The following is a 14,748-nucleotide window of genomic DNA, read 5'->3' on the forward strand; positions in this document are numbered from 1 at the left end:
ACTCTCAGTGGGTGGACTGTAAGTTTCACAGGGGATCTGTTTTGTTCATGATGTATTCCAAGTGCTCAGTGCTTGTCACATCATGGAAGTTCAATATTTAAGACTAAAGCTTAGGGCAGGCCATGGTGGCTTAACAGGCAGAGTTCTCGCCTGCCATGCCAGAGACCTGGTTTCAATTCCCAGTGCCTGCCCACACACACAAAAATATATATATATGACTAAAGCCTAGACTATCAGGCTACCTTGTAAAATCCAATGACTTAATTAAAACAGCAATTCCTACTCCACTTTAGGTCAGTTTGATGTCCAATGAGTTTCTAAATAGAAAGATTCTTTAAGAAATCAAGATAAAAAGAGAAGCAAATTATTTCTAAGTGAAAACATCATTTGGGCCTATTGTGGTGTCCAACAGATACTAACTGCATGTGGGTGGATGAGGCAATTTGGGGAGGCCCTTGAGCCAAGTGAATGATTGAAGGTTTCTGACTTCTACACATTTCGGTTCATTTGAAAGTCCACACAATTTAAATAAATAAAACTCCTCTCTTCCCAGTAATTGTTTTCAGTTCTTAAGGGCCAGATAGACCTTAACTGGTAATAATAATTTCTTTACGTGGCTTAGAAAGCAGTTTCATGTAAATAGTTCTTTCATTTCTTACATTCTACAAACCCGGCCGAGCACCTAATCTGGGCTGGGCACCATGTCATAGGCTGGGTGAGGAGGGCAGATGGGACACAGTCCTTCTGTTCAGGGAGCTCAGAGTCTAGGAAGGCCATCAGGTAAAGAATTAATTGCAATGTTTAGAAAAACTCAGCAAGGAAACCCGAGCAGGTGTCCTTTTACTCATTCTGAAGATTAGGAAACAGAGGCTCAGAAAATTGAAGAGTCACTTTAGGTCTCTTGGTAAGTCAGTAGAAGGGGTGAGCTGGGTATGGAATGAGGTGTTGCCTGTGGGGGGGGCCTGCGAGTGGCACCCACAATGCCCACTGCACTAGATCCTTTCTCTCTTACTGCTCCCCATGGTGCCAGAGAGAGCTAGTCATAGGCACACAGACCTGAACAGGACTTCAAGGTCATTGGCTTCAACCACCCCATTTTACAGATTCAGGAAGTCAGCACCAAAGAGGGGGGAAAGGACCTTGTCAAGGAGCAGAGTCTGGATGTGAATGAGTGGCAGCCCTGAACCCAAATGGCCATTCCCCCGACCCTGCCCCAAAGCCAAAGGAAGAAGCTGGTGGGCTTACTTAATATTTTACCACTGAATTGGACATGCTATTTCCCATGAGTGACAAGGTCATTCTCAGCATAGATTCATAAGAAAAGATTGCATACATGTAATATGTGAAAATTAAGAGGATTTTATTAATTTTTAAATGTTCTTGCAGAAAACCATTCACATGTAAAAGTTGGACATTTATTCACACTATATTTTATACATAAATTCTTTAATTTGGGGGCTGACAGAATTTTTCATTTCAACAGGACTTTCACATGATTACAGACAAAAAATTGGCACGCTATATTAAAAAACTAAATCAAACAGCTAGACAAGGTATGCAGCTTTATGCCAATTAAAATCTCAACATGCACCACCCTTCATACATGATCTTGGAAGCACCTGCTGTAAGTGTATTAAAATTTTAACCAGAGGATGTTTGAGGTCACAAATGATTGCTTACAAAATAAAAACCTCTTTTTCTAGTGCTACTTATTTCATTATAGAAAAATATTACAAATAAAAATTAGTGCTATTCAAGGTGTTCATTTCAAAATCACGGATGACACAAGTTCAAGCTGATTTTTCCCCTCACATGAAGACATCACAATACACTCTATGAAAACTGAACTACTTATTAAATGTATCTGCCAACCACTATCAGCTGGGTAATGACACATTTTTAATATGCTGACTGATTACCAGTGAGAGTGAATTAAAATATTTGCAGATATTGGGGATACTTATAATTTGTTCCTAGTTTGAGACTCAGAAAAAAATGCCAGAGAAAGTAGACAAAATTTGCATTTCTTCCTGATATAAGAAATTTTGCCTAAAAATCTGTAATTATAAAACAGATTTGCTTTTTTATAAAGAAATGGCTAAATTTTCATAGTTAGGTTCTTATTTGGAGATGACTCAAATTTTAATGGGGGCCTTCTTTTCTTAGAGGGTGGGGGTGCCTAGGGATTTATAAAGTATACTCCACCAACACAGCTTTGTTTCAGAGGACTAGAGTACTGTCACAATCAGTCAAGTTGTAGTTGTTTCCTTTCTTGTGATTATGACTTGTAAAGAAAAGCGGTCTCTCACAAGCTATATACAGCAGGTTACACTTCAGTGTTTCCTTTACACCTGATGTACAATGTATACCATAAACTAAACCAAAGACAAACCCTTATCGTCAATCTGCGTAGGCACGTCCCAGTCAACGCTCTGGCGTCACTGCAGGGGCGAGGTCTTCATCGGGATCATGATCCTGGACTCCATTTCCTGAATGAGGGGAACTGAACACGGGATCGAGGTTACTGTCCTTGTTCTTTAGGACACAGATTGTGGTCGGTAACTACTAACAAAGACGTGGCTGAGGACGTTCAGAAGATGTGTGCTTGAAAACAGACTGGAGTCTAAGGAAACACTGCGTGGACCTCAAGGCAGAGAGAGGTGCTCAGGACAGATCTGCTAGCACCCTAGAAGGGGTTCTTCAAAAGAAAAAGGAGGGTGCCTAGAGATCTGTTTCACTTCTGGGAAATAAGAAAGTCACACATAGTGAGAAAAGGGTATTGTCTCAAAAATTCTCTGAACTGAAAGAAATTTGTATAATAGCACAGTTGAATGTATCCTGTTCAAAGGAACAGAGATGTTGTACTTGTAAAACTGCCACTGATGAGTAAAACATGCCCATGAGAACTAATGAAAAATGTAAGAATGATCATCAAAATCATATAGAATTTTATGATTTTCTGAGCAGGATGAGACTTTTTAAAGAAATTACTTTTTCATTTTCTTGGTGCCAGGCTTCAGTAATGCATTTGACTTACAACAGGGCTGGAATTCATTGCCTGTATCTGGTAACTGGACTGTATTCTGTGCAACTGTTTTCTTTTAAAGATCAAGTGAGAACAAGGTTTCAGAGTATGTATGTATGCATTATACACACATATAAACATATATGTAAGCACATCCAATAATTTTCAAAATTACTCTTTAATTGATGTATTAAATTATGTTCTGAGAACTGATATTTTGATGAGAAAAGGAAGTACAGAAAAAAATTTGTGTAATAACATTTCAGAGAATACAGAAATCTCCAAAAAAGGCACTGATGTAAAATTTACAATATACGAAGGTCTGAAAACATCTTGAAAGAATATTTTTCTTTATTGAAAAAAAAAAATCAGGTAATTAGAGGAAATTTTGACCCCCTCCAAGAAACCTCATAATTCACCATCTAACAGCATATTATTACAAACAAAAAACAAAAACCATATTAATTTCTGGGTGAAAGAACATATTGGAAACAAGATAATGAATCAAACGTATGCCTCTTAAAATATTAACTAATTAACAAAAAAATATATAAAAACAAAACAAAATAAAAAGCAAACAAAAATATTACCTGTATAGTAGACGAGCTCTTCCCAGCCATGTTTATGCCACACTGCATTCCGTATGTCTTCCCTTGTCTGAAGATCCTTGTAAGCTTAAAAACCACCACACAGAAGAGGCATGACTTAAAACCAAACCTTATGCCCTCTGTTACACTAGCACACATGCTGAGGATGATTCAGTTGCCATCTGGTTTCCTCAAAAGCAGTACTTTGGACATTAAGTATGAGCTGACAAGACTGTGAGCTGGTTATTCTGAGCAAAATTATGTGTGAGATGTGGTATAGGCCCTAGGGAGATGCAAAAATGACTGTGCAGTGCAATGGAGGACAAGGAGAGAGTAAAGGCAAGGACCTCCTGAATGCTGTGGTAAATGCGAGGATCGAGTCCATGGGGAGAATAGGGATGAGACTGGGGACAACCGCTGGGAAAGTGTGATTCAACCAGGTGAGTCTGGAAAGTTGGAAAGGACGTTGCCAATATACAAGAATGGAGGAGAAGGAGCTCCTTGGTTCAGTGTAGCCCCAGTTCACAGACACCTCACCTGGGTGCCTGGGTTTTATTAGAATCATCCCCACCTGGGTAAGATCCTTCCAACCACTCACGAGGAAGATACCTCCTAGGCACCCTGATACATTTCATGACTAAAGGATGAGCCAGAGCTCCCTCCCTCAGTTCTGTCTGTGACCTACCCTTGTAGGCCTATCAAGCTAACCATCTAAAACCAAAATTTCCCCTTACTATATAAAAAAGAATAAATGTATCACATAAAACTTTGAATGTGCTGAAAAAATAGAAGGAAAAGAAATCTTTTAAACTTTCCCCAGAGGAAAACACTGTTAGATTCATGTGACAAGTGCAGATTTCTCACAGTGCTTAGGCACCCAATGAGCACAGTGTGGGAGCTCATTCCTGCCAGCAACACAGGTTAAGAGGCTTTCAAGACGGGAGACCTGTGAGCATGTTCATATCCTGGGGGAAGGAGCTCACAGACAAGGTGATGATGGAGCAAATGGCTGGAGCAAGGTCTGGAGGGGGGGAGAACAGTATTAAGTGCAGGGGTAAAGGAAAGGGGTGCTGTGCTGTGGAAAGACCCAGCTTGAAACCAGACAGGCCGAGGTCTGAGCCTGGCCAGCTCCTGGATGGCTGGGTTGCCAAATATGAGGGTCGGCTGTCGCGTCTGCAGTGGGCTGTTGTGAGGATTAAAGTGGATGAAGGTAAAAGGACCAGAAGACCAGAGGGGCTTGATAAATGGCCCTCATGCTCTGGAAGTGGACAGTGGACATGTGGGTCACTGACTGGGGACAACAGCGGAAACCGTGGTGAGAAAGGATGGTGGGGAAGGTCCCTGCCTAAGAAGAGACACACTACAATCTGGCCCCCCTCCGATGCCCAAAGCACCAGGTTCCTCTAGTTCCTGGGCCTCTGGGGGCGAGAGCCTCTTGGTCAACCCTCCTTGCCTGGCTGCTGTTCTGGGATGCCTGAGCCCCCGCAACCAGGTTAGGTGAGGGCCCTGCTCTGTAAGCCCCTCCCCAGCCTGTCAGAGTCCCATCCAGACACATGGCAGATGCTGACATGGAGTGTGGGCACTGCCTGCCCTCCTGTGAGCAAAGCACAGGTGAGAGCTCACCCTCCCCCCTGGGCTGCTCTGGACCAGCACGGGGGACTCCCCGGGCTCATTCATGATCAGAGGCCATTGGGAGGCATCAGGTGCCCCCTCAGAGGTCCCTCCAGGCTGGCCGAGGATGGGGGTGAGGGTGGAGGGGTCTGACTTTTCCAGTTATATCCTCTAGATAAGAATATACACTGTTTTAAAAGAAATAATAAAAACAACTTTACTACCCTTAACCTCTATAGGTTAAATTATTTTGTACAATCCAAAAGGCAGGGAAATACAGAATATATTTTGTAAAGATTTGCCTCCAAACCTACTACATTTGAAAACTTTGATGCTTATGAAGGTTCAAATCTCAGCTGGCTAGAAAACGGAAGGGCTCCAGAACAGCCTGCCTGCCGATGTTCTGTGGAACTGAAGGGTTATTTACAGCATCTGTCACTTAGTGCAGGTTCTTCAATCTCTTAAACACCAGGAAGCCCAGTGTGTGACACCGAGAGAGCACAGAAGCCCTGGTGGAAGCAGTGGGGGCGGGGTCTTGGCGTGGGGGGGAAGGTTCCAGGAGCACAATGTAAAAACCACTTTTATTTTGGCTCAACTTACCGGCTCAGATTTAGGAACCTGCAGACACTCTAACATTTTGTCAGTCTGTGCTGTTTTCTGAATATTCCATACAATTTCCTGAGTCTCCAGCCCTGTTCCAGCCTTCCCTTCCCAACTTCACCTGTCAATTCCATCCACATCCTCAAGTCGAGCTCATATTCTATCTTTCTTGTACTGATTTCCTCTGAATATATGGAACTCCCTCTCTGTGTTTTTTTTTTTTTTTTGCATGGGTAGGCTCTGGGAATTGAACTCGGGTCTCTGGCATGACAGGCAAGAATTCTGCCACTGAGCCACCGTGCAACCCAAAGCCCTAATTTAGTTCTTTTTTTTAGGTGCACGGTCTGGAAGTGAAACTGGGTCTCCTGCATGGAAGATGAGCATTCTACCTCTGAACCACCTGTGCATCCCCTTCCCTCTCCCTTTAAGTCTCCAAAGTACACTGAATAAACCTCTCCATGTTATTTAACATGCTCTGTTTTGGGCTGTGGTCACTCAAAGATTTGCTCTCTTCCTCACTACACCCATCATACTCACCTCTGTAAACCCTGCTATGCTGGCACAGGAGGGCCAATGGTGTCCAACACCCTTGTGGTAGAACCAAACAGGCTAAACCAACATCTCAGCTAGTTGCTGCGGTCTGGAAATGAGTTGTTTTTCATTCGCTTAATTTCAACAACCCTTTACCGCTGTGTGCTTGGGATGTACTGGCAGTATTTATACTAAGCTGTTACTAAGATCCATTTCCTATTCCAGCGAGCAGACAGACACATATAGCCATGCAACACAGGGCTCTGGAGGATGATGTTCACTCATGGGAAGGGGGTGACATCTGAGTCAGGCCTTGAAAGAAACCAGGATGGTACCAAAGAGGAGGGGGTAAGGCTGGGAAAGGTGAGAGAAAGGCCCTCCAGGAAGATGGGACCCTAGATGCAAAGGTAGGCAGAGGGAGTCTGTGGGGGTGGAGGGTGGGGGGCTAAAACGCAGGGCTGCCTCTTGGGACAGTGGGAAGTTGGTCCAGAGAGGGAGTTTGGGATCCCTCTGTGAAGGGACTGGGTGGCTTTATCAGCTTTCATTCTCCCACCTTCTTTTTCCCTCTTACCTCTGAAATGTGCCACGAATCTAGGGAACTTTCACAGTTGAATTCTTTGGCTCTAGGTAGCTGAGCAATGAGCGTCTATCTGTGACAGTGTGATCTGCTACAGTGTTCAAGATTATCGACTTGTCACTTATCCCACTGCCTAATCTATAACTCATCTAGTAGTAAACTAAGTCTCATTAACTCAAAAATGAAGGGAAAAAATACATACCCCAAAGATGATGCACCATATATAGCTGCCCAATCTGAGAGAAGAATCCTCCAACTGCTTCGTCACCATCCTGCCTGAAGCGAATTGCACGAGCCCTAGGAGGGAAAAGCAATGCCCAGGTCCTGAGTTTGATATGTTGAAACTAATCGGTAGACTGAAGTCCCTCTACACTCAAGCTGTTCAGAATGGAGACTAATGTATTGCATTTTAATTATCAATCAATGCATTTAAAAGTCACTTCAATGTTTGAAGGCAACCTTTCTACACTAATCATTTTTGTGAGAGGTGAATGGTAATTAGTGACTATTACGAATGAAAACAACGCAAGGATACGTATGCAATGGTTCTACTGCTGATTCCTATTATAATGTGAAATGTAAAAAAAAGGAACTGGCAGAGGATAGGCTTGGTCAACTTTAAAAGAACTGTTTCTCCAAGAACAACACTCACTGAAAGTGATGGAGGACCTGGATACTAGAACATCTAAGAAGCTGAGGAGGCAGGGACCTTCCTGGAGATGAGTTAGAACAGGGATGTAGGGAGCACAATTGCAAAGCAGCCATAACAGCCAACTTCGGAGGATACCCGTGTGCTCCCTGAACTTCTTGCATGGAAGCACCACGAAGACAGTACTTCTCGGCAGCATACAATCAATACCACAACTGCTGGCTTGCCTCTTTTTTTGCTAGAGCAGACGATTTGGAAAATGGGTATCAAATGGCATTGTGGGGCTGTGTGTGAAAGGGTGTGTATGTATGTGTGTCTACATTTATAAGACAGAATTGTGGATAAATTGTATTAAAATTGGCACTTTTTGGAAAGTCTTAACCTCTCTTTTCTAGAATTTCTTATTGCAAAAGTTATCAACTGTTAACAATCTTCTTTCATACTTGCACCAGGTACATTATTTCTATATTTAGTAATGGATCTGAATTCCTAAAAATGTTTGGGAAATGTATTTCCCGAAAAGCAGTTTTCTGGAATCAAAGGTGAAAATGAAGGAGGGGGCTTCAAGTGATGTTGAGAGGTCACCAGGATAAGCATGGCTGTTAAGAGATTCCACACCATGAATTATCCAGTAAATTTATACCATCACCATGCAGGCTCTGGTCTGCAAGGGCTCAGGGTCTCAGAGGTCCCAGGACTTGGGAAGGCAAAGTCACTCTGATCTATCTAAAAGAGATGGGGACACATGAATGCCAATCTCCCAAGATTTACAGTGGGAGACAGAGTACTAGATGGACAAGGTACCTGAGTTGGCTTGATCAGTGTATTCTCTTCCTGGAGGTCAACTTCCCGGTAACTAAAGTAGAACATCTCAAGGGAGTGTAGAATCAGAGCAAGAGCAATCTGCTGTGTGAACAATGGGCCAGTCTCCCTAGGATCATGGTCCACCTCTGCTCTCATCTACCACAAACTCAACACCAAGAGGGTGACCCAAACTCTCAGGTGCCTCTGCAGGGAAGGAGGGATCTCTTGCTTTTGGGTTCTCCATAGGTTTCCAAATAATACTTACTTTTTTAACCTTGACATTTAGAATTAAGTGAACAATATCTTCACAAAAATTACAAATTTGATTGGCAAATTACTGAAATTAAGCAAATTAACGTGCACTCGCTAAACTTTACTCAGAGGGGAAAAAACTATCTTTCATTGATAGTGATAAATAGTCAGGATTATTCATTTCATTTTGAATTTTTCTAATTCAGTTAAGGTAGGCAAAGAAAACATACCTGCCTTAGCCTGGTATAATCAGAAGCATGTACTGAAGAGGAGGTCACCATCTTAAATAGTTACCTATGTGCCAAAATACAAATTGAATGCTGAACTGGCTTTACAAATAATTTTACAATAACTGAAGAATAACCTTGGTACTTCCTTCTGGATTCCACAGTGAGTAAGTCTAAATTAGCAGCACGTAAAACCCAACTAATGAGTGACCCTATTCTGTGGACAGTTGAGTTCATACAGTTATGGGCCACAAACAAACAAACAAACACCCATAATAAATAAAAAATTCCTTCATAAGATGGTGCCCAAAATAGCAGTATACATTCAAATATGCATTTCCTAATGTTAAATGAAAAGAAATTCCAACTTGCATTATTTAGCCCCTGAGGATCCAAGAATAAAAGAATCATTAGAAGTAAAGATCACAGAAGCATTTTTAGAGATGGAAGAGATCTAGAAATTATTTAGCCCACAGCAAGAAATTGCATAATTGAAAAAGGAAAATATACATGGGCTGAAAAGTAAGTTAAAGTCGTAAGTTTTCACTTAAAAATTAAAAAAACAAGAGTCAAGAGCTGTGAAGTAATTCTCACCCAAGGCTTTTTCCCTAGCACCATACTGCCTCCTGCTTTGTGAGAAAATATCTGTGAAATACCAGGTTAGGAGATGGAAATAGCAAATTTCCAATGAAAATTAAGAGTTAACATATTCAAAGATACACATGTAGACAACCCACCCTACCCCCAATCTAAGGTATAGATATGCTTAAAATTTGCAAAGGAGTACACTTTTGCTCAAAATCTGTCGATATCTTTTTATGCTTACTTCAAATATGTATATTTATGCTCATCTTTCAAGATTAAAAATATTTTTAACTGCCAAAGAAATACCACATTACAGAAAGTTTGGAGAACAATCTGACCACCCAAAACCCTAAATTTGATTTTGTTTTTTTTCTTTATGTTCTCTGCACTCTAATTTCATTTAGTGAATAATCTGTCCCAGTGAAGATGCTGGTAACTAATCTTCACTGAGCAGTCCTGTCCCAGGCACTGACTTCAATTGACCATCGGCCAATAATCTCTTCTTAGATTCCTCATAAGCAGTGAGGCTGTATATAATTATGACATCTATTCCTGCTTTTTATCTTATTATAATAGTCACAATTAAAAAAAAATTAAATCAGAATGGTGAAAGCTGGTACTTTTGTTTCTAACACTAATGAGCATGCTTCTTGTGTTTCACCATGAAGTTTAATATAGCTATTGGAAGGAAGTGGATAGTTTTATAATTTAAATTAGGGGCCAGCAAACTATGGCCCTTAGGCCAAAATCCACCTGCTGCCTATTTTTGTACAGTCAAGGCACTAAGAATGTTTTTTTATGGATGAAAAAAATCCTAAGAATTATATTCATTTATGAACTGCCTATGGTTGCTTTCATGCTAAAATAGCAGAAGTAAGTAACTGGGACACAGTACGGGCCCACAAAGCCTTAATTATTTAATGTCTGGCCCTTTAGAGAAAGAATTTGCCGATGGCTGATTTAAATAAAATGTTCTCTATTCCTAATTTTTAAAGTCCTAATAAAACTGGTGTTAAATTGTATGCCTTTGGTGTTAGTTTGCTAGCTGCCGAAAGGCTGTACACCAGAAGTGGAACAGCTTTTATAAAGGGGAATTTAATAAGTTATAAGTTTACAGTTCTAAGGAAGTCAAAGTGTCCAAACTGAGACATCCACAGAAAGATGCCTTATTTCAAGGAAGGCCAATCCATGTGCGACACCTCTGTCAGCTGGGAAGGTACAATGGTCCCTTGCGCCTGGGCTCCATTGCTTTTAGCTTCTGTTCCTGTGGGGGTTCCTCACTGGCTTTTATCTCTTGAGTTTCCTTGGCTCTCTCTAGGTTCTGGATTGTTCAACATCTCCTGGAAACATCTGCTGGGCTCCAAGCATCTCCAAACTTCCATGTCTCTATTCTCCACATGTCCGCATCTGTGTCAGCTCTGAGGCTTCTGTCGTTTCTCTAGGCTCTGTCCTTTCGGACTCTCTCCCAAATGCTTTCTCTTTTAAAGGATTCTAGCAATCTAATCAAGACCCACCTGGAATGGGTGGAATCACACCTCTAGCTAATCAGTGCTCACACCCACAACTGTGCGCACCACATCCCTATGAAGATAATCTAATCAGAAGTTTCCAAATTAGTGTTCAATCAGGATTAAAAGAAACAGCTGCCCTCACAAGACTGACTGGGGATTAAAACATGGCTTTTCTGGGGTACATAATATTTTCAAACTACCACACCTTCTGAACATGGGTTAAGAGGATTTTTCCTTATTTTTCTTTACTCACGATACACTTTAAACATTCAGAAAAGTTTTGCTCCCGCATCAGCCCCCACTTCCCTGCTTCCCCATCATCTATCACTCCATTTCTATTTCACCAGTGTACATCCATGAACACCAGTCATATTATTATAGCTTTTAAAAACTTACGTAAGACATCACATTGTTCATGTTCCTTGGTGCGTTCTCCCCAGCATGGTGCTTTCAACATGTACCCTGTGTTAACAGGTGTGGATCTAGCTCATTCATTTTAACCACTGTATAGTATTCCACTGCACAAGTACACTACAATCCATCCATCTGTTGTTTACAACTGTGGCAATTACTAGTTTTTTTCCTTATGTGACCAGTAGTTTCTGCCATCCATTCAACATTTACTAAGATGTGGCAGGCTCTGCGAATAGAGGTGTAGAACTGGAAACAAGATGCGATGAAGGTGAGGCACGTGCTCTGAGAGGGGTATGAAGTGTATGGGGGGGGGGGTTGGTCACCTTCAGAGATTATGTGTGTGGAAACCTATTCCAACCCCAATTATATGCATTATAGTAATTAATTTCCTTGGATCCTTGGTATAAATTCTATTTAGTGAGCTGTCCTGTTAGCAGCTTTATTAAGGTATATGTCATATACCATAAAATTCACTTGTTTTAAGTGTACAATTCCAGATTTAGTAAATTTACAGACTTGTGCAACCATGACCACAATCCAATTCTGTCCCAAAGATTCCACGTACCTATCTGTGATCACTCCCAACCCACCTTCAGCCCCAGGCAACCACTGATATACTGTCTCTGTAGATTTGCCTTTTATGGATATTTCACACAGATGGAATCATGTAATAATTGGTCTTTTGCATCCACTTCTTTTCACGTTTTGAGGTCCATTCAGGTTGTAGCATATATAAGAAGTTTGTTCCTTTTTATTGCTGAGTAGTATTCTGTCATATGAATATACCAGGTGGTTTATCCATTCACCAGTTGATGGGCCTTTGGGTTGTGTCCATTTTTTGCATATTATGAATAATGCTTCTCGGAAATTTGCATACATGTGCTTGCACATACCCAGGTATGACAGTACCAGGTCATAGGATAACTATTTAACATTTTCAGGAATTGTCAGACTTTTGCAAAGCAGCTGAACCAGCTTTACATTCCCACCAGCAATATCTGAGAGCTCCAATTTCTCCATAATTTTGCCAACACTTATTATATCTTTTTGATTATAGCAATCCTAGCAGGTGTGACATGGTATCTCACTGTGGTCTTACTTTGCAATTTTCTGAGTGACAGCCAAGGATGCTGAGCATCTTTTCATGTGCTTATTATCTTCTTTGGTGAAATATCTATTCATATCTTTTGCCCAATTTTTAATTTTATTTTATTTATTAAACATAACATACAAACACAAACATTCTTACCATATGATCATTACATTCTACATATATAATCAGTAACTCACAATATCATCACATACTTGTATATTCATCACCATGATCGTTTCTTAGAACATTTGCATCAATTTAGAAAAAGAAATAAAAAGAAAACAGAAAAAAAATTCATACATACTGTTCTAGTTTGCTAGCTGCCGGAATGCAACACACCAGAGACGGACTGGCTTTCAATAAAAGGGGATTTATTTAGTTAACGTATAGTTCTTCAGAGGAAAGGCAGCTAACTTTCAACTGAGGTTCTTTCTTACATGGTAAGGCACAGGGAGATCTCTGCTGGTATTCTCTCCAGGCCTCTGGGTTCCAACAACTTTCCGCAGGGTGATTCCTCCCTGCATCTACAAAGGCCTGGGCTGAGCTGTGAGTGCTGAGATGAGGTATGCTGAGCTTACTTGGGCTTTGCTATGTTGAGTTCTCTCATTTAAGCACCAGTCAATTAAATCAAACATCATTCATTGCAGGGGCATGCCTCCTAGCCGACTGCAAATGTAATCAGCAACAGATGAGGTTCACATGCCACTGGTTCATGTGCACAGCAAGAGAATTAGGCACCTTCACCTTTGCCAAGTGGACATGTAAATCTAACTACCATATGTCCACCCCTTATCAACTTGGCAACTACAGGCATCGCTTTAAACAATATTAAAGTGCAAAAAATTCTCTTCTAGCTGCGGACCTATGAATCTCAAAACAAGTTATCTGATGCCAATATGCAAAGAAGGACATTCACAGGATACAGGTTTTCAATTCCACAGGGGGAAACTGGAAGGAACGCAGGAGTCATAAGACCCAAACAGTTCTAAAAATCTGCAGGGCAAACACCATTGGATTTCAAAGTCTGAAAGTCATTTATCCTTCAGCTTTAGAAAGTGGCACTCCCACCCTTTCCAAGGGCCTATGCAGTGGCCTGCCTCTTTCTGAATCAACCTCAGGGAACACTGAGGAGACCACCTTTTTCTCGGCTCCACCCTCTCCAAGCATTGGAGCCACATCCAGGCTCTCTGCCGCTTCCGGGACACACACTCAACCCCTCCATGTGGTGGCAGTCAGGCTCTCCCCAGTCCTCAAGGAGTGTGTTATACCTTTTCCAAAGCCTGAGAGGGCCCAACTCTTCCACTGCAATGAGGTGGGAGACTCATCCTTGCCCTTTAGGGCAAACTTACCCTCTCCATGTATATGGGTGGGTCCACTCTACTTGCCTGAGATTTCTTGGCTTCAGAGCCAAACTTCCCTAGTTCTCACTCTGCAAATTCCAATTTGTCCCTTTTGTGACCCCCTTTGTCCAGACTGGCAGTGATTCCATTTATACCATCAGTCTCTTCAAGCACTCCAGGACTTCTCCATCATTCTCTTTTAGTTCCTCCAAAATCTTCCCCTTATCCATCCAAAAAACTGGTCCAACATGTCTGGTGTTCGCAAACTACAGCGGCACTCCACTTCTTCAGTACCAAATCTGTTCTAGTTTGCTATTTGCCAGAATGCAACACACCAGAGATGGACTGGCTTTCAATAAAAAGGGATTTATTTAGTTAATGTATAGTTCTTCAGAGGAAAGGCAGCTTTCAACTGAGATTCTTTCTTAATGGGAAGGCACCGGGAGATCTCTGCTGGCCTTCTCTCTAGGCCTATGGGTTCCAACAACTTTCCCTAGGGTGATTTCTTTCTTCATCTCCAAAGGCCTGGGCTGAGCTGTGACTGCTGAGATGAGGTATCCTGAGCTGCTTGGGCTGTGCTACGTTGAACTCTCTCATTTAAGCACCAGCCAATTAAATCAAACATCATTCACTGCAGCGGGCATGCCTCCTAGCCGACTGCAGGTGCAAACAGCAATAGATGAGGTTCACATGCCATTGGTTCATGTGCAGAGCAATAGAATTAGGAACCTTCACCCTGGTCAAGTTGACACGTGAATCTAACTACCACATGTACGATACCCCTTACCCCTCCCTTTCATTGATTACTAGCATTTCAATCTACTAAATTTATTCCAATCTTTGTTCCCCCTATTATTTATTTATTTTTAATCCATATGTTTTATTCATCTGTCAATAAGGTAGACAGAAGGAGCATCAGAGACAAGGTTTTCACAGAGACAC

The 14,748-nt window shown here is 41.5% G+C and overlaps 1 protein-coding gene across 2 annotated transcripts in view; it reads right to left on the reverse strand.

Annotated features, from left to right (window-relative positions):
• Positions 1-1,339: 1,339 nt before the first annotated feature.
• Positions 1,340-14,748, reverse strand: part of NIPSNAP2 (nipsnap homolog 2) — a 32,723-nt gene continuing 19,314 nt past the window's right edge. For both annotated transcript variants that reach the window (XM_077141059.1, XM_077141060.1), the window contains exons 8-10: positions 7,134-7,228; positions 3,616-3,699; positions 1,340-2,503 (exon numbers count right to left, since the gene is read on the reverse strand). In XM_077141059.1, coding sequence (XP_076997174.1) covers positions 2,439-2,503; positions 3,616-3,699; positions 7,134-7,228 — 244 coding nt within the window. In that variant the 3' untranslated portion in view covers positions 1,340-2,438. The remainder of the gene's footprint in view (positions 2,504-3,615; positions 3,700-7,133; positions 7,229-14,748) is intronic.

This window comes from Tamandua tetradactyla, chromosome 23 (genome assembly GCF_023851605.1).
Source record: "Tamandua tetradactyla isolate mTamTet1 chromosome 23, mTamTet1.pri, whole genome shotgun sequence".
In the NCBI taxonomy this organism is placed as follows: domain Eukaryota; kingdom Metazoa; phylum Chordata; class Mammalia; order Pilosa; family Myrmecophagidae; genus Tamandua; species Tamandua tetradactyla.